Source organism: Amblyomma maculatum, chromosome 2 (assembly GCF_055883805.1).
Source record: "Amblyomma maculatum isolate TAMU_Amacu chromosome 2, ASM5588380v1, whole genome shotgun sequence".
In the NCBI taxonomy this organism is placed as follows: domain Eukaryota; kingdom Metazoa; phylum Arthropoda; class Arachnida; order Ixodida; family Ixodidae; genus Amblyomma; species Amblyomma maculatum.
This window is the reverse complement of record NC_139345.1, coordinates 185,231,351-185,252,251: the sequence shown is the minus strand read 5'-3', so window position 1 is coordinate 185,252,251 and position 20,901 is coordinate 185,231,351. Positions and strand designations below refer to the sequence as shown.

The 20,901-nt window shown below is 45.5% G+C and overlaps 1 protein-coding gene across 1 annotated transcript in view; it reads left to right on the top strand.

Annotated features, from left to right (window-relative positions):
• The window catches only part of LOC146200598 (receptor-type tyrosine-protein phosphatase epsilon-like), a 169,194-nt gene that overhangs the window by 6,536 nt on the left and 141,757 nt on the right, over positions 1-20,901 (top strand). Inside the window, exons 3-5 of the mRNA XM_084595572.1 lie at positions 3,862-3,932; positions 8,495-8,720; positions 20,240-20,348. Of these exons, the coding sequence (XP_084451698.1) occupies positions 3,862-3,932; positions 8,495-8,720; positions 20,240-20,348 (406 nt within the window). The remainder of the gene's footprint in view (positions 1-3,861; positions 3,933-8,494; positions 8,721-20,239; positions 20,349-20,901) is intronic.

The following is a 20,901-nucleotide window of genomic DNA, read 5'->3' as shown; positions in this document are numbered from 1 at the left end:
GTCGCTGAGGGTAACAAACTGGATTCCAAGGGAAGGAAAGCGTAGCAGGGGGAGGCAGAAAGTTAGGTGGGCGGATGAGATTAAGAAGTTCGCAGGGGTCAAGTGGATGCAGCTAGCACAGAACCGGGTTAAGTGGAGAAATATGGGAGAGGCCTTCGCCCTGCAGTGGGTATAATCAGGCTGATGATGATGATGATGATGAACAATTTACTTGCCCTTTGAAATGCTATTTCCCACCGGGGTGGCGCAATAGTGACGGTGCTCGACTATTGTACCCAAGGACGCGGGGTCGAATCCCAGCCTAGACGGCAGTTTTTAGATGAAGGCGTAAAGCAAGGCGCCTATGTGCTGTGCGATGTCAGTGCACGTAAATAACCCCAGGTGGTCGAAATATCCGGAGCCCTCCACTACGGCATCCCTCATAGCCTTAGTCGATCGCTTTGGGACGTTAAACCCCACAGACCCAACCAAACCGAAATACTACTTTTCTCTTCGAAAGCCTCATTTCTGCCAACAATAATATGCACCGGCTACCGTGCACTAGAGAGAGACACTTCGTTTATCCCTTCTTTTTATGAAGTTCACACGGTAATTTCGAAATTTCCGCATGCTCGTCTACTGATGCTAGGTTGCTTCAACTTCCCCAAAAATAACTGGTGCGATCTATTGGAAATATCTAATTCTACTGCTTGCGATTTCCCGAACACGTGCAAAGCCTTTGCTTTGACGCAACTGATCACCAGTCCAACAAGACAGAATTTTCAATCATCGAACATACTAGATCTGATACTAACGTTACATGCAGAAATTCTATTATCACTATTGCATTTACCGGTCATCAGTAACCACTTGTTTGTTCACGCCACGGTTGCCAACCACTTGCGCAACCTAAGAAAGTAACCAAAACTATCACACTGTGCGACAGAGGAGACAACATGAACTCTAACAGCGCACTCGGTGCATTCCGGTCTTTGTACTTTATTATTTTTACAAAACACAGCTCAAAAACAAAATGCGTGTTTTTATCGAAAAAACGAGCGCCTTGAATCACCCTGGTTTAATACCATACTAAAACGCCTTAACAACAAAAAGGTAACACTCTTCAGAATAGCCAAAAAACAAACAAATTACCCAAACACATAGCAACATTATTAAAAAGCTGAAAGATCCTAAACCAGGACAAAATCATCAGCTTTTTTCATTCATCCTACCCGATATTCTTCCTACAAGCCCACGGCAATTCTGGAAATGTATTCACTTATGAATCAGATTATGAACTTCCCAATTTTCCATCGTATTAATTTCCAGCTATATCGAACATCACCTTTGAGCCCTACGGTATTTTCAAAATAATAGGCCCTCTAATGTTAACGTCATCGGCGGGAATCGATGTAAATAATGCAGAAATATTGAAAAACACGAAACGCACATCTAACCTAATTTTGTCATATATTTTTCAGCAACCATTTTATAGCGGTGTAATACCACACGACAGAAAAACAGGCAAGGGCATTCGGTACCGAAAGAATGTTGTTCATCTTTCCTTCATAATTATCTCGCAATATCTTTCACCTCTATTTCAATAGTAATGGAACATGCAATTTTCTTTCAAGTAATAGAACCCCTAATATCTGTCAGCTTTCTTCACCCTAATCATCATAGCTTTATAAAAGACATCTAACCTAATTTTGTCATATATTTTTCAGCAACCATTTTATAGCGGTGTAATACCACACGACAGAAAAACAGGCAAGGGCATTCGGTACCGAAAGAATGTTGTTCATCTTTCCTTCATAATTATCTCGCCATATCTTTCACCTCTATTATTTCAATAGTAATGGAACATGCAATTTTCTTTCAAGTAATAGAACCCCTAATATCTGTCAGCTTTTTTCACCCTAATCAACATAGCTTTATAAAAGATTTTTTTTTTGAGACACGCTGTTAGCTATCGTCACTCGCGACTTAAGCTCCTGCCTCTATACCTTTACATCCCAATTGACGCTTTCTTTCTGCATTAAAAAAAAGCCTTATATAATGTTCCCCACAAACTACTCTTCCTAAAACTCTTTAGTCTGATTCTTAACGAATCTGTTTATAATTGGATTTGCAGCTTTCTCACTAATAGAGAACAGGTTTTTAACGCTAAAATGCTCATCTTCCCATTCCTCTGTTATATCTGGTGTACCCCAGGGCACAGTCCTGGACCTGCTGCTTTTTCATATATATGCAAACGATCTGCCCGCGAACATTTGTTCTAACATTCGCATGTTCGCAGACGACTGCGTCACCTAAAACCTAATAAATAGCAATGTTGGCCTCGTGTTCCTTCAGTCTGACATCCACCGCGTATTAGGTGAGGTAAAAGATGGTAGATGTCGTTGAATGCAAGAATTTCTCTTTTACCATTCGATTGACGTCATTCACAACCATCTTCAAGCAATCGTACCGGTGTTACTGAAATCTCTTCAGTAACAACTTACAAAATTTTAGACGTCAATTAAAACACGATCTAAGCGGTCTCCACACGTAACTAACAGCACTAACAATGCAAATTGTCTTCTCGGGTATTTCCGTCGAACATTGTGTCAAGCACCCCCATCGGTAAAATGCCTGGCTTATTTAACACTTATTCGCCCCAAACTAGAGTACGCTTGCGCCATCTGGGACCCTCATCACAATAACCTTTCAGCTACTCTTGAAGCAGTACAAAATCGCGCCATTCGATTCCCTTTCTCGTCTTATTTTTAAAATTTGGCAGCTCTGAACTAAAATGCAATGGTAACATGCCAACCTGAGCAAGACGCGGAAAGATGGCTAGACTGTGTGCATTCCATACGTTTGTTACCATATTTTCCTGAACTCTATTATCAACCTCACCCACCACATCTCTGACCGCACAAACCATGAAAAGGCTGCATACCCTCCTACTGCCTGGACATCTGTATATTTGCATTCTTCCTTTGCTCGGTCAGCAGGGGATTTGAATGGACTGCCAAAAGTCATCGTGGACAAACCCACCCATTATCATTCAGGTCATCCCGAAGGAGTTTCATGTGCTGAATGCACCGCTCTCTCATGTATGATGCAATAACCCTTCATTGGGGCCTTTGAGGTATTGATAAATAAATAAAGTGAACCTGGGCCAGCATGGAAAAGTCGGCTGCATTTCGGGTAAACAAAAACATAGAAGGAGGAGTAGATCTTGACGATACTCTAAGTGTATAAGCTGCTTCCGCTTGAACGACCTTGAACGTGTCAACCAAGATCAACCAGCGCCACTTGCTGTTGTACTGGTTGGTGTCGGGTTTGAGATTCTGAGCGAGGCTATACGTAAGGCTGGTATTTGGGACAAGATCAGTGGCATCACTTGAGGTTCTCAGATTGGCAGCAGAGAAGCTGCAAATCAATGGTCGAACCTGAGCCCTTGTAAACTTTACTTCTGGACATACCTTTCTTAAACGCTTTCGACATAAATCAGTATTTAAGGAAGTCCCCTGCTGAGCTCACGATAAGAGGTTCGCTCCTGGCCGTTTTTTTGCTGCACACTAATAAGCCCGAAAGGCGGAAATGGGAGGTCTCAAGTTACATTGAATGACGCCAGGTTTTTGAAATAATATGAAGCCACCTATTGTCCACACTGCAAATGGGATATGAAAATTCACCAGTGGGTTTAGTGGGCGTCTGCCCTCTTATATTTGTTTACCGAGTTCATTTTGGCTGTGTGATAGAGCCGCAAGCTAAAATTACTGCTTGTAGAAATACAAGCTATATTTCGTGCAATAAATTGCGATAAAAAACAAATGAAAGTCAAGTCATATCAATGCTTGTAGCGTACAAATGTATGCACTCTGTTTTCAGTGCCGCAACTGCCACCTTTTAATGTGACCATCGACAGCAGCAGCGGAAGAGAAATTCTGATCAAATGGAAGGTAAGTAACGTAAAAGTTTTCAGACAATTGTCACTGCTTGCTCGTTGTAATACTTTAGGCTAGTTGCAGTATGACCAACTCGGCCCGGAATTGTCTTCCCTTCTGGTAAACCCAGCTGTCATGAAATTCTAGAGGGCACTTCGGACCACTAAAGTGCGATAAGGCGAAAGCTATTTAGCACGGTGGATCGTAGCCCTCCACTACGGCACCTTTAAATCCCTCTCTTTCACTCCCACCTTCTTTCCTTCCTTTACGGCGTAGTACATGTGTCCGTGGATAATTTTGATAGATAGTGCGCCTTTTATATCCTGTAAATTAATTTGAAATGCCGCTGATGCCTGTTGTTAACGCTCCTAGACATCTGGGTGTGCTTCGGTTTGCTGTGTGGTGTGCCACTCGAGCAAGCGGCAAATGAAAGGCGCCGCACGGACGCCCGGATCGGGCGCCCGGCGGGGTCAGCTTCGTCTATGCATGAATCGCCTAGTGACGTCATGACCAGTCGTGACGGTACATGGCGCGCCCCTTGTCGAACACAACCAGCATTTCATTGATCACATCAACATTCACCGACGTTCTACAATTCATGTGCAGGAAATTAAAGGCGCAGTATATGTCATTCGCGGACTCCCACTATCCTCAGGGTAGACAAGGGCAATTAGGATGAACGTTTCTCGATCCGGGGCGTGGTGCAGTTGGTAAAGCGCTCGGCTGGGGACCAAAGGGTGGAGGTTCAATTCCCGGTGAATAGCGGTTTATTTAGTTATTTTTACCTATCTCCCTCAAAAGTGTGACACCCTCCGCTGATAGCCTTTGTTGACAGCTTCTGCTGAAAATGATGGGGCATTAAATGCTTTCGCCTTAATATCGGGTTTTAGTCGGTAAGTATTGCACTCTTGTTCTTCATGTGGCTAAAGGGCGCTGTAGACTAGTATGACATAAAAGCTGGAGGAAGCTCATAAGTATTCGATAAAAGCTTGTAGTGAAGTCCCAAATACGCCACCCTAATTGAAAAGGGCGCTTTAATAAAATTGTGAGGGTGACTCAATGAACTAGAGGTGTCACTACGTAGTAATATGCTAGCGTGCTACCCTTTTTGGCACTGATCCTAGAGGCAAATATTCTTGTCAGTGACTTCTATTTAACGGCCAACGCCAACATGATCTGGACAAGAAAGATAACAATGCTTACTGACAACAGCAAATTGATCAAGTAACCCACAGCGTCTATTTAGGCAGTGACATCTATTGTGAAACAAAAGCAAGGGTAGATGGGATGCCTGCATAACGCAAATAGAATTGAACAAGGGTATGCGGATATTTGGCGACAGGATGAAGAGACCAAGAGATTGACCCGCAGCTTCGCGCCATGTCAGGCTATGAGCTGCTGAAGTTATCAGAAGGCAAGCACGCGCGCTTGCTGCACGTGCGGCCGAAGCGAAAACTTTGTCAAATTTTTATCTTCTATGAAGTTCCACGGAATCCACGCGCTTACAACGATGTAGCAGCTACGCAAACCAGCTCTGTTCTTATTTTATCTGCACAGGCTATGTTTATCATAAAACTAGGACAGCGCTCTAGTTGATAGGCTTACAATCTCGTGGCAATTAACAAGAAAATGAAGCTGATTTTTGTTTGAAAAAAAAAAATATGCTGTGGTAGGTAACGTCCGTTCAGGGAACCTGCTTTTCCACGCACTGTAACTATACACGAAACGGCTGCAGAGCAACATGATGTGTGAATGGGCGGATTAGCTCATGACATTAAAGCTTCAGGCGGAGTAAACGTTTCATGCAGAGTACTAGTTTCTTTCTGATCCTAAATCACCATACCATAAGCAATTGAAGGCACACGCCCTATTGTCTGCTAATCTGCACGAAGGAAGTGATTCGAGCATAAGATTATAAACAAAAATTTAATTTGTTATGCAAATCACAAATTAGTTCTAAATTTTGTTCTTTGTATTTTGTCTCTCGTGCGAAAATTGTGTCTATTGTGTGAACATTGGACAATTTTGGAAAAATTGCTCAGAGACACAGTGAGACTGCATTGCATTTGGCTTACTAGGAAGATATTATAGCATATGTAATGAAAACCCGGGCGTGTATTTGTATCATTAGCTGTAGCGCGTATATATAGGTTTTGAATTTTTCGAAATATCGGCTATATATGCGATTACAATGCAAAGAGCCTGAGTATCAACACGAAAGCGATTCAAATGGATTTTATCAAAGAACCGGACAAATTATGAGGGTGGTGGTGAAAACTTTTATTGGTATGGCTGCCAAACGTTCTGCTACCATCTCCCGCATTTATTAAAATAACGGATATGATTTGACATATAGCTATTAAATGTCAACCATGTTATGATTTTTGTGATTTAGTTACTTTTTTATCTTTAAAATTGCTCACGTGCTATAGTTTTGCATATTCATGTGGTTTGCAGTTGAGCTTCTCAAAGGTGCGTCGGCCTCGTCAAATCATCTTACCGTCTTGGTGCCTGGGCACGCAACATCTACTTGATGTTAAACCTGGTTTTGATTCTGCTATCGAACATACAAATGTTTCCGTCGAACATTGTGCGTAAAAGTGTAGCGTTTCCGTGCTCCGTCTTCATATTTAACGATTGACCGTGTTCCTCCTATTACAGCTTCAAACCGCCGCCTTCGTTCCCATTCACCTCATCCCCGCATTCCTGGTTGAAGCTATACTACTATGCCACCACTTCTATGATCACAGGAGTAGATAGGTAGTAATTAATTCACCATCCACAACAGCTTCAGTGAGGAATAGGTTAGACCTTGCAACGCCCCGCGCATGGTGCTCTGTCAGCACTCCTACAAGCGACTTGCGGCTGCAAGAAGAGCGTCAGTATGTCATGTGTGCAATGTATTTGCGCTTCTAGATTCGTAGCTGATCAGCGTGTCTATTGCAATTTCATATACATAATAATCAGTTACGTTATAATGTTTTGTCACGCCCCTTTTGCCCTCGAGGTGTCCGGGCTGGACTGCATAATAAAACGCGATATCTATTTAAGCGTCATTGACTGGACGACCCAATGGCTATAACTCGGAGCTTTGCATAATTTCTGATACCATGCACAAATGGTTTAAATGCATGTTATCGCAGCCACGGCAGCGGGAACGTGGTATCTGCATCTAATACACACCTCTGAAGCGTGACCCCAGATTTTATACATGGTCGTGAAATGATTTTTTTTTTGTATAGCAATCCTCGCTTTCAGCATAACTGTAGTGACTTCTTTCCCAAGCCCTGCCCTGAGTACCTCAGGCTAGTACAATGCCCGGCCCTGCTCATGAATGCTTGTTTTGTGCCACGTGAGGCTCGCCGCCAATAGCTGCTACACTATTACACATCTTTGTAATAAGGGAGTATTTACTCATCGACACCCACCCAGGCGTAGCCATACGGCCACAAATTAATGCTAATTACACATTAATATTATACAATATTATTACACACCTTGTGCAAGATTCCTCGATCCCACCAACATGTTTAAATTCGAGGCCTATGTACCCGCCGCGTAAAAAAAGCCGAACCATATAGGATGCTTTAAAGTGAACAATAAAGAACGTTTTAAGTTAATATTAAATTAACAAAAGGTGAGATTATTACCAAGTAAAAATTTTATTTTAGACTTAAAGTGCTCTACCTTATCATTATTTTATGATTATGGGAGAACCCTGTGAAGCCACAATCGTGCAGTTCAAGAAGAGAGCCTTCTGAAGCAGGGTGATAGCCAAAGGGTTGACTGGAATGACACATTTTTTTTTTTTGCACATCTCCAAATTTCGAAGAATTCTAGTGTTTTCTAGCAGGGCGAGCTAGAACAACAACTCCACTCTCTCCAGTAATCGTGCATTGCTGTCTAATTATCAGGTGTTCAGTTGTCAACAGTGAACCCCTCGTCAACTGCCATGTCCATTTTTACCTCTGGAGGGGGCGGAAAGACTGATTTCTTCCCGGTCGTCTGAGACATTATGCGATGTATTCCAGCACAGCAGGAGCTCGATGGTGAGAAATGTTAGCAATAATGTTACCAATCATGTTTCCTTGTGGTAACAGTTGCTAATCAAAATATATGCACCCACACCTCACGTAATACCCCTCGTGGGTCTTTAAGGTAATAAAATTAAATGAAACCAAAGCCCAGTACGCAAGGCCCAGACTTAAGAAAACTTCAGTGCGGAGCCATTGGAATCATGGTGCGGTAGTGACGGTTGCAACGAGAGAAGCACGCATTGAGATGGATTGAGTTGCATCGCTTCAGAATGTGCGGCTGCCCTCGAAATTAGAAACACTCTCGAGCTCTGTTGATAGGCAGGCCGCGTTGTGCAGGTTCGTCCAGGCGGCGATAAGGAGCAGAGGCACTATACAGTAAGGTTTGGAGGGAAATTAAGCAAACCTTCCACAGTTCTGCAGTCGACTTTACAAAGAAAACAAAATTACCAATACACGTAAACTGCCCTTGCTGCCAACCTTTTACTGATGCAACGAAAAGGCGCTGCTCTATAAGTGCTTCCTTCTTCTATTTGGTTGCAGAATCCACCCGAAGACACGTGGGAATGTTGGAGCGTCAACGTGACGCTGCAGATTAATGAATCGATAACCTCATTAAATGTGACTGATCCTCGTGGACAACCTGTCGACACCTACCGATTTCCAGTATCCCCGCTCACTAATGTCACGGTGAAGCTACGCTTGGTCACGCCAGAAGGATTCCACAGCCCATGGACAGACCCGCTCCTTGTCACGTCTGCAGATATACGTAAGAACCTCTAAATATATTTGCAAATATATTGCTTTGAACGCTGGAACAACACTGAACTTTTGTGGCCCGGGTCTTTATGTTCTTTCGACATTCTTATTAAATGTTTTCTAAACTCGCTACGAGCCTCGTTTAAAAAAACCCGACTCCTTGGGCCGAACGAGGCGCACCAGATGTCGCGGTGACTCAAATAAGCTCAGCCGAGTTTACTTTCAATTTTCCCGGGCTATACGCGGCGCCTGAGGTGAGCCAAATGGCGACTGTGGTAAGGACTTCGTCTATGATCAGCGTGGGCGGTATAATATATTTCATTGATGGCAGAATTGAATCGCACTGTTTGAATAAATGTAAGCGCGTAGTTTTCTCTAAATGCTTTTTATTATTCTACATAAAATAAACAATTACGGATTGAAATAGGCGATTCTCTGCTTCGCGAACGCCTGCAGTGCGAGCGAAAAAGCACACGGTCGTCACCCGCCTCCAGGGCGTTCTTAGCCAGTGCAAAGCGCTGGCTATTACTGCGCGCCAGGGCGTTCTTAGCCAGTGCAAAGCGCTCGCTATTACTGCGCGCCAGGAAAGACAGAAAAATGAGCACGTGTCGAATTTATTGCTGCATTGTTGCAAGTAAGCAAGAATTTGCGAAATATTTGAAATGCGCTAAAAGCTAAACAGGTTCGCGATACTATCGCTATTGACGGTAGTCTGCTTAGACTTCAATTCATGAAGCTCCACCCTAGTAACATGTTCTCATCTCGCATGTCGCGAAGGTACACTCCTTGCATACACATTTATGAGCATACTTCTTTCGGCCACTGGAGCTGCATGCTACGCAACAAATGCTATAGCAAGCAACTGCTCTGCTTATGGCACGTATGCCTTTCTTCTTGCTTTATATCTATTTTCAATATCCCATCAGTGCGAGAAAAGACCACGAAGCTCGCTACTTACCTTAAGATTTTACCGTATCTAATCTTTACCGAGGAGAAAGAGGTCGTCTTCTAGGAAATGCCATCGACGTTATCACTGGCTTATTATTCAGCCGTGTATATACAGAACCAACCTCCTCCATTCGCTGCTGACATATGGAATATCGAAAGAATAGTGTCCCACCTTTCTTCTTTTTGTACAAAAAGACCATGAGCAGTGCTGCCGATGTTTTTTATATAATTTTTGCCAAGACGCATCCGGTGGAACATTTAAAGGGCATGGATACACGTCATCAGCAGTTCGCTTCGCTAATCTGGCGAAAGATTTTTTCATCGATTAGATCGCGGCATGAGTGGCGTGCAAATGGAAAATATATAGTTTATTAGGAAAATTATAACTACTTTTGAATATGCCGATAGACCTCTCGGGGCGAAACTACCAAAGAGTGTCACGCGCTGCCAATCTTTCTTGAACTAGTTAGCTGCGGCAGCGTTACGGTGCCTCGAGTTCATAGAAATTACCAAAATGAAGCCATATAGGTTGGCCCTGGATAGCAGTACCAGCAACGTCGAGCAATAAGTCGTGCTCCGACGCTGTATTAGTAACACAAACTCCCAGACGAACAGCAGCATTTGTGGAGAGGTATGTGTGAGTATTCGAGCGAAATATAGGAGCCCTGCTTCAAAGTAATAACTAACTTCGATTGTTTCTGCATGAGCATCTACCGCACGTAGCACAAGTTTCAACTTTTCAAATAGACTTTCTTTTGTAGCTTTGGGTTCTAAGACATTGTATCTAGCTTGAAAGAGAGGGCCGCTACCTCTTAAGCTCTCGTAGAAGTCTTCCTTCATAATCTGAGTTTGCCATTTTCGAAACACGTCTAGCGCCAGCTTCTTTCCATTGAATTATTCCAGTTAGCGTTCGTGTTCTTTACTTGTAGTTTAATGTTCTTTATATCTGCGTGCTGCCTTCCTAAATACTTATTGGTTAGTTTTCTGGTCGATTTCAGCCACTGTGAGTCAACCCCATTTTGGTGTAAGTATTTATATACTTTAGCTTCCCATCTAGTGGCGTCCATTTTCGTGAAGCATTCTTCGTATAATATTGTTACGAGGTTTATGTACACAGATGTTAAGATGCGCTGGAGATTGGTAGCACACCACAGCGGACAGACTCAGCTTCCTCGTCCTCTTCTGCTTATTCCGCCAAACCTCACCTTCCTTCCATAAGGACCGCGGGAAGTGCGTGACACTGCCGATGCCCGCTGGGCGAGTCAAGGTTCGTCACGTTGATAGAAGGGCTTCATGCGGGCCACGTCGACTACTTGAGTCTTCCGAGAACGAAGCCCTTGGGTGGTCAGGCGAGAGACTACAAAGTTTACTGCGCTGAGGCGTTCCAGTACAACGAAAGGGCCAGTATAGTGGTGCAACAGTTTCTGGGACAAGCCGCGCTTACGCAACGGCGTCCAAAGCCACACCAAGTCACCAGGGGCATAATTAACATCTTGATGACGCTTGTCGTAGCGTTGCATGTAGCGTTCCTGGGAGGCTAGAGTGCGAAGTCTAGCGAGTCGACGAGCTTCTTCAGCCAAAGAGAGAGTATGCGCTAGTGAAGTTTCAGCAGGGAGTGAGAAAGGCAGAAACGTGTCCAAAGTGCTTCGTGGAGGTCGTGCATAAAGAAGAAAAAACGGGCTGTAGCCTGTCGTTTCGTGCTTAGCAGTGTTAAATGCGTATGTTATAAACAGAAGGACTTCATCCCAGTTTTTGTGGCGGGAGTCGACATACATTGCGAGCATATTGATAAGCGTCCGATTGGTGCGTTCGGTAAGACCGTTTGTTTGTGGGTGGTAAGGAGTTTAATGGCGAAAATGGGAGGAGCAGAGGCGAATAAGTTTTTCTAGAACGTCGGCCGTGACTGTCGGACACGATCGCTTATTAGCACGCGAGGAGGCCCATGTCGAAGAAGGATAGACTGTAGGAGGAACGCCGAGACATCAAAAGCAGTGGCTGACGGTATAGCAGCAGTTTCACAGTACCGTGTAAGGTAGTCTACGCACACTATGACCCAGCGGATTCCGTTAGAGGAACGGGGAAACGGTCCTAGGAGGTCAATTCCCGCCTGTTCGAATGGGGTTCGTGGTGGCGTTGTAGGCTGAAGGTGACCCGGCGGTGAGAAGGTTGGGTGCTTGAAACGCTGGCACTGGAGGCAGCTGGCCACATAACGTTGCGTAGTTTGACGCATGTTCGGCCAATAAAAACGTTCCTTAGTCTTATGCAATGTCCTCGTGAAACCCAAGTGTCCAGCTGTAGCATCGTCGTGCATTACCCGAAGAACCTGACACCTAAGACTTGTAGGAACTACCAGAAGAAGCCGCGCACCTACTGACGAGTAGTTCTTCCTGTATAGTACACCGTCACGAATGCAGAATGAGGTCGTAGGGTTCCGGGAACTTGCGGCATCAAAACGTGGCGCCAACGCGTTGTCGTTCCGCTGCGCAATCTTGAATTCACCAACATCGGGGAAACTTGTAGAGATAGCAGCTATACATTCATCCAAGACCTCATTGTCGCAATCAGTAGTTTCAAGTGGCAACCATGACAGGCAGTCAGCATCACCGTGCTTACAACTACTCTTAAAAGACACAGTAAAACTGAATTCTTGAAGGCGCAAAGCCCACCGCGCAAGGCGTCCACAGGGGTCACGAAGGTTTGCAAGCCAACATAAGGAATGATGGTCCGTCACAGTTTTAAATGCACATCCATAAAGATATGACCTAAACCGTTGTACACCGAATACAACAGCTAAGTATTCCTGTTCAGTTACTGTGTAATTACGCTCAGTCTGGCGTTCTCCAAAACGACATTTGTTGGAATTGAGTACCAGACCAGCTTTCTCAATACACTCCAAGACAATCTCCAAGACAAATGTGACACTTCAGTCCGCGCAAAACTATATCCATGAATCTTTCGAACGTGGCTGGAGCGTTACATAATCCAAACGGCATCACATTAAACTCATACAGCCCGTCTGGGGTGATGAATGCTGTCTTTTCTTTATCTTCCGGGTGTATGGGGATCTGCCAATAGCCTGATCGCAGGTCGACTGAGAAAAAATAGGAGGCGGAATGTAAGCAATCAGTGGCGTCATCAATACGTGGCAGGGGAAACACGTCCTTCTTGGTAACAGTATTCAGCCGTCGATAATCAGCACAAAATCGCCATGTGCTATCTTTTTTTTTTTTTTGACTAGAATCACAGGGGCAGCCCACGGACTAGACGATTCCTGAATGATGCCCTCATGCAGCATATTACGAACTTGTTCTTCGATTGTTTGGCGCTCTGATGGGGATACACGTTAAGGCTTCTGACGGATTGGATCAGCAGTCCCAGTATTGATTCGGTGCTGAGTACGGGAAACGGGAATCCATGGTGGCGAGTCACGAGAGAAATCGAAAGTCGCAGTATGTTTCGCCAGAACTTCCACTAAACTGTGACGGTCACTTCTTGGCAGGGATATGTTAATCATGGCGAGAAATTTTGTCTCATCTACTTCTGAGCATGCGGTAGGGTGGGAAATGCCTTTGCTCAGCACGGCCGCTGATTTAAAACTGTCTTCGTCAAAGTTGGCAAGTTTTAGACCACGTAGTAATACAACAGGTTCGTTAGAGCAATGAGTCGTCCACAAAGAAGAATGGTCATTCGTGACAGAGATGACGCAGCGGGGAATCCGAATACTTTTCTTCGCGCAGTTGAGGGTGAGTTGTTCAACCACAGCGTCGAACGCGTCACTGGCACAGCTTGAACTAACAACTTGTATAAACACTGCTGACATTGCAGGAATGACTATGTCGTGCGAAACAGAAAGCGTGCTAGGACTGGTCCGCGAATTTTCACGCAAAGCAGGTTCAATTCGAGTGCTCACAGAAAAGTCTCCATTGCGAAAATCGAGTGGCCCCATATTGTTCTAGGAAATCGAGTCCAAGAATTACGTCATGTGTTGATCAAGCAAGTACAGCGAATTCAGTTCGGAATGTGTGGCCGGCGATAACAAGATTCGCGGAACAGACTCCAAGTGGGTCAAGCGGTTCGCCGCCAACACCACACAATGTTGTCGCACTATCCCAAGCAAACATAATTTTACGACCAAGGCAGTTTTTAAAAGCGAGACTTATAATAGAAATGGTTGCACCTGTGTCCAACAACGCCATAGCACGTACACCGTCCAAAAACACTTCAATTCGGTTCTTTAACATCAAAACGGGCAGAGGCATGGATAAACTAGAATCATTTGTGACCTCACCTCCATTGGCCGCACTCACTAGTTTCCCGGAGGTGGCGACCGTCGTCGGGGAGAAGGGGAGCGTCGTAGGCGCCGAGATGGTGGTGTCAGGTTAGGGTCAGAGGCCGGTGATTCGTTTCGGTTTAGCGCCATTCTGCGTTCTTGTCGGCTAGCTGTTGCTCTGTACTCACTCCGGCCAGGTGTTCTTCTATATGAATCATCATTGTCAACAGAAAACCTTGTACGGAAGTTCACCCACTGTCGGCGATACTGCTAGTACGGACGGCGGTTGCGGCAAAAACGCGAAATGTGGCCGATCATTCCACAGGCATAACACACTGGCGCCTCACGTTCATTCGATGAGTAAAGCTCATCGTCGCTTGGATTAAACGCTTCATGTTCTGTATGTAGTCGACGAGGAGGACGATGGTGAGAGGCTGGATGTTCGAGCGATGAGCAGCAGAGCGTCAGGTGTCCGAAGGAGACGTAACAGAGGGAGGATAGCAAGTAGACGATGGGCTATTGTCTGACGAAGAGGTGCTACTGTAGGGTCTGACGTGGCCCCCAATATCTTGGTGCCTCCGAAGCTCCTCGCGGACGATTTGTCGAATTGCATCTGCCGTGCTTGTCGTTTTCGACACATCCACACTGGCGACAGTTGTTAAATCAGGCAAGCGATCAAACTTCGGAATGATACGGTGTCGCTTCAAACATTCAAACGTGCGGCAGTGTCGTGTTACATCAGCGGTGATATTCAAATCGTCCTTGCAGATAAGAAAGTTGTACACGTCTTGCGCGATTCCTTTGAGGAGGTGACCCACTCTGTCTTCCTCAGTCATCCGAGCATCAACTATTCTGCATAGCTTGAGGACTTCTATACAAGTTGTGCAGGTCTCCCCCGGTACTTGCGCTCGCTAAGCTAGAGTCTGTTCGGCGCTCTTTTTTCGAGCATCGGCATCGCCAAATCCTGCTCTCATTTCTTCTATTTAGCGATCCCAGGTGGTAAGGGGTGCTTCATGATTGTCAAACCATGTTAGAGCAGTTTCTTCAACAAAAAATACCGCATTCGCCAACTTGGTATTCGCATCCAAGCGGTTGTATTTGCTCACCCGATTGTAGTGGGTGAGCCAGTCATCCACGGTCTTTCCCGGGCTTGCCATAGAAATGCCGGGGTTCCCGATAAGGCTGTCCGGTGGTCGGTTGAGCTGCTGGCGTGGGCTGCATTGAACCATCTGCTTGCGCCATCTCCGTCCGTAGGGGGGGGGGGGGGGAGGGTATCCCCGCAATTCTTCTGCTTCGGCGAAGTAGGAGAGGTTCCGTGGTGATCTGTAGCCCGCAAACTCCACCACACTTGTTACGAGGTTTATTTACACAGATGTTAGGATGCGCTGGAGATTGGTAGCACACCACAGCGGATAGACTCAGCTTGCTCGTCCTCTTCTGCTTATTCCGCCAAACCTCATCTTCCTTCAATAAGGACCGCGGGAAGTGCGTGACAATATTTTTCTCTGAGCCTCTCATACGTCGAAGGACACCCAGCCCATATCTTTCTGTACTCCTTCGGTTGTAGTTTTTGTGGGCTCTAAGTGCTAACCTTCCCTCAGATCTCTGATTTATTTCTAACCTCGACTGGACTTCTGCACTTAAGCACAAAATCACGTTCGTGAAGGTAAGCCCTGGTATCATGACTCCTTTTCAAGCACCCGCTTTAAGTACTTCATATTTGTTGTACCCCCATAATGCCCTGAGCTTCGTTACTGCTGCATCCCGCCGTCCTTTCGATGGGCGGCGGCCCTGGTGGCTTGTTCATGTTTTTCCCACGTAGACCTGTCCTTTCTTAATTCATACCCCGAGGTATTTAGAGTCTGGCAGCCCTGGTATCCGTTGTATTGTAAACTTTTTATCAGTGAAATGGTTAAATACCTTAAGGCCCAACTTAACTGCACTGAAGGTCAAGCCATTGCATCTCCCTCGTATCCACATATATTAAGCACATATGTCGCATGACTGGGATGTGTGCTACCTTGCGGCTCCAGACAGTCAACTTGGTTCATTGCCCAACTGCACCCTTATCCCGAACAATGGCCTTCACGCACAGTAACAAAGATATATCACCTACCCTCTCCTGCCAAGCCTTGTTTGTAGAGCCACAGAAACCTGTGCACAAGTATAAACGGCCTGCCTTTGACTATGGTCCATGGGAAGGCTAGCTTTCGTCCCTGCTCCGCGCTCCTCCCTCTTGAGAAAGGTTGCTCCTCCTTGGAAATGCATGCGGCGATGGTACTGCACGCAGTCGGAACGCCGTGGGCCTCATCGCCGCCTTCATGTTGCTGCAGGCCGGCAATGCTGTGGATGGTCGACGATTTCGATATTGTACGCCCTTTACTAGCGTCAAGGGGAACGCTTTAAGTTAAGCTTGCTTACTAGGCGTAGTTTTCTTGAGCTGCGGTACCGTTGACAACAGAGTGAATGTTGAACGCATAACCAAGGTCATGTTCGTTCTCTTACAAACAGCACCGACTGGAATGCATCGTCTGCTCTAAACAGCTGTTTTGCAAACTTAAAACCACACCTTACGACACGAACGGCGAGTGATGCGGCTTGAAGCAGACACAAAGTGAATGAATGAATGAATGTATGCATTAATGAATGAATGAATGAATGAATGAATGAATGAATGAATGAATGAATGAATGAATGAATGAATGAATGAATGAATGAATGAATGAATGAAAAACGGTCCGCGTATATGTGGTGGCAAAAATTGAAGGATTGAACAAGTGGGAGCTAGGGGACCGGGGACGAAACTTGTCTCCAGGCGGAAAAGAAACAGACGGTGAAGCTGGCGTCTCAGAGATGCGGGTTTTTAGAAAAAGTGCAGCGAAGTTGAAGTAAAGGTTTATTAGAATGAAAAAAAAAAACGAAATAGATCAAGCCAAAAAATATATAGAGAAACGCAATCGACGTTCTTTTTTTTAGTAAACTGCTTGTACAGATGTGAGGCGTAGAATTAACGTTATGATAGGGCTGATCAGTCAAATTGTGCCAATCGACGCTAAAGTTCACTACGCAAGTTAATGCTCCAGTTAGGTATTTAAGTATTCACGGAAGACAGGGCTTGCGCAAGAAGGAAGGAAAAAGCGGGGCTGTGTTTGTGTTTCCTTTAATAAATATAACTTCGTCCAAACGTTTTTGTATTACTCCGTATTTGCATTACTATTTTAGTCAATTACCCCATCGGGGTGGCGCAGTGGTTACGGCGCTCGACTACTGTTCCCAAGGATGTGGGATCGAATCTCGGCCTCGGCGGCCGCTTTTCGGTGGAGGCGAAAAGCAATGCGCCCGTGTGCTGTGCGTTGTCAGTGCACGTTAAAGAACCCCATGTGGTCAAAATTTCCGAAGCCCTCCACTACGGTGTCCCTTATAGCCTGAGCTGCTTTGGGACGTAAACCCCACAAACCAAACCACTTTAGTCAATTCGTTTGATACCCATATGTTGCAGAGAACAGCAGTAGTAATAGTAGGGGTGGCGATTTAACAAGTAACAAAGGAAACAAAATGCAGGTGCGAGTCACGATAGCTGCCGTTTACTCGTAGGCTATCTGAACGGCAGCCGTAAGAAATAAAAGCGAATGGGTATATTGCAGAAAATGAAAGCAGGATAGGATGTTAGTAAAGACAGTGGAAAAAATTGTGTTCGTATATATAAGTTATAATCACGCGTACACTGCACCTGCCGCATGAATATAATGTGAAAAGAACTGCTAGCGCGCATATATCTTTCATAGTCCCGTGCACTGCGCGAGAGCAAAATAAATGCTGAATTGCTGTTGCCACATTCAGAACTTTAAGGCGGTTAATATGCAATGAGCAGCAATGTCAAACTGCAATCCTCTCTGGTTATATGAAACACTATTATTGTTCAAAAATTATTAACGAATGCAGAGGCCAACGAAAGCGAGCCCAGCCGTGCGTGGCCGACGGCTTCACCTCGTACGTGCCCGTCGACCGACCCCGCTCCGACTGCGTACAGCGCCACCGCTGCATACATTACTGGGATGACCTATCGGTAGGCGCGAGACGGGAGACTAGGAAGTATTTCTGGAGACCATACTTTGACGTTTAATTTGGCAACAGGGCGACCTTTTTACTTTGCGCCCAGAGCGAAGAGTTTATGTTAACTTGACGAAGTCACGTCGAGTCGACCTATCGGGATGAAAACGAGCTTTTGGGTTCAAGTATACGTTGATGTGTCGAGCAAAACGACCGTCAAGTAAGGCTAAGTCAGCCTTACTAGAGGGTGCAGGTTCGGCGACCCAAATGTTTAAACCAGCTCGCTGGCGAGGAGCATGTAGAAGCTGACGCGCGGGTCGTGATGACTCATTGCAACAACGGGCTCGTCTTGACTCGAACCTCTAGCGTCGGGCTTATGTATAACAAGAGTGGCGTGCACTGGGTTATGAAGGGGTGAAGTCGCGATAAGTGTTTCGTAGCGAAAGCTACATTACGTCAGGTTTTCTAGGCATCAGCGTGGTTGCACCTTGATGTAACGTTTCGCAGGAGCTGACAACTCGGGCCCTTTTCCTATAGGAGGATGATATCAGAACCAGCTTCCAGGGCCGTTGCATTCTCGTTACCCCTATAGGCCACGCCGGCACATTTACACGGCTTGGTTGAAGTGGTGCTTTATATATGTGGTTTGGTAGCCTACGACATCGCGTCAAACCCTTAAAGGTGGAGCTTAAGCGTTCCTCAATTTTTTTTCGTTCAGTATTGCAACGTCGGCACGCGTTAAGCAGAGGAGGAAGAAGCGTCTTCAATTGCAAACATCGATAGTTGGAGACGCGAGCTAATGTTGCTGCCGTGCGCAGCCGAGTGTTGGAATACAAACCACTCGTGCCCCCGTTTTATAGCCTGGATACATTCATTTTCTTGCCCTCTTTAATATCTTCTAAAAGCAAGCTTCTTGAATTAGGCTCATTGCTTCGCATTTTATCTGTCATTTGGCCTTAAGGACATCTATGCGCTTGCCTCGCCGGGGTTTCCGCTTGATTTTTAATTTGCTTTCTCTCTTTCCGGTAGCATTCTGCGACAGCCTGCCGCAGTTGCTTATTACGCATCACGATGAGGCTTCACTTTTTGCAGCCTTGAATACATGAGCTCGACGTATTGGGTCGATTCATGGGGAACCAGATGTTGGGCTAAGTGAGCCCGACTTGTCTGGAATTACATGAAGCCTCTACTGTCAGGTTGACATCGTTGTTGCACCTTGCATCGAGGCGGGTTCGCAGAAAGGCGAGGAATGCTTCGACGAACAAGTCAACGTGCCGTCTGCTGCTGCTGTGGCTGACAAGCGAGGAGACTAGAGGGAAGCGCGGGCTCAACTTGTTGGCATTAACATGCTCATCGCCAGCTGGTTGGACCGAGCCAACCCACCCGACCGGGCTATCTCAACCCAACTCGAATGTATTTAATTCCACACCCCAGCGTATACATAAGCCAGACCACAGCTTTTCATGCCGATAGGCCGACTCTACCCGACTTTATAGCGTTCATGTAAACCCTTTGTCCGTGTCGACGCGTGTTGATGACTGTGTCTTCGGTGGTACATAGCTTCCACGTTTTTACTGCGAAAGCAATATTACGACATCCAAAGCGAGACCTTAAGTGGCCGCAGCTCCACCGTGAAGATACGCAGCTACGGTCTCCGCATAAAAAAAAATCACCCTGCCATGACATTTGAATTCGCGTTACCTCTATGCCACGGGCAGGAGCTGCCAACTCGGGTCGCTCCTTTCATATGGGAGAGTGATATCAGAATCAGCCTGACAGAACCGCTTGCATTCTCGTTACCCCTACGACAAGCAGGCACGTCCATACGAATTGTTGAAAAGTGACTATATGTGGGCTGGTAGCTTACGCTCTCGCGTCATACCCTTAAAGTATGACCTTAAGTGTCCCCTATAATTTAGCACCTTGCACTGATAGTGAGTGATAGGGGAATAATGCAGCAGGCAAAAGAGGCTTCCGCCGTTGCTTTCGCAATTTCACTAGGGTTAACCAGAGCTAAACCATATCTAATTGTTTGTTGTTGCCACCACTACAGGCAGTAGAAATTCGGCCCCACAATCTGCGGTCTTCTCATGTAAGAAAGCTGCGGGGAGGCTGTAACATACTTCCGTTGTGATGCGCGGGAACAACTCTGATTTGTGTCGCTTTATAACGTCTAGTGTCGCAAAGTATGCACTGAAAACGCGACCAAAAATTGCAGACAAGTGCTCATGTGGTTAAAGAATACCGTGCTTTCTTTTCAGGATCAGAGCGCCAGCAAATCGTCATTAGCAGCAACCTCATAACTACCATTGTAGCAGGTGTGCTGGGCCTTCTGGTAGTCGCTCTGGCAGTGTACTGCTTGTTTTTCAGGTGAGCGTGCGGTAATGCAATACGTAGAAGACCCTTAAGCAATGCAGCGTCTGCGCTAAACACCTTTATGTAGCTTACCAATCAGCGGTGCATTGGTCTACTTCACTATACTTCATTATACTTCAAATGCACATAAGTTGTACATAAGCTGGTATCCACTTCCTAACAAGCCATCTAATGATGGCTTGTTAGGAAGTGGATAACAGTTTATGTACAACTTGCGTGAAAGTAGAAATGAGGGGAAAGCAAGGAAGATCAAAACAGTGAAAATAAACTGCACAGATACAACAGAAATTGACGCTTCTATGTCAGAACTGCAAACTATTCATTGGTGAGTGAGCTGTACACCTAAGTTGCAGAGGTTTCTTTTTTGTGGCAGGACACCGACTGTGTGCACCCAAGCTTGCGTAGCGCTGTGGGTTAAAATATTAGAGGAACACTGAAGTTTCGCTTTAAGAGCCAACTCAATAGTGGTTACAAAAGGGCCTTTCAATCCGACGTTTTTTTTACATTTTTGGTCAACTTCGTTCTAGAAGATAGCAAAAAGCCCGGT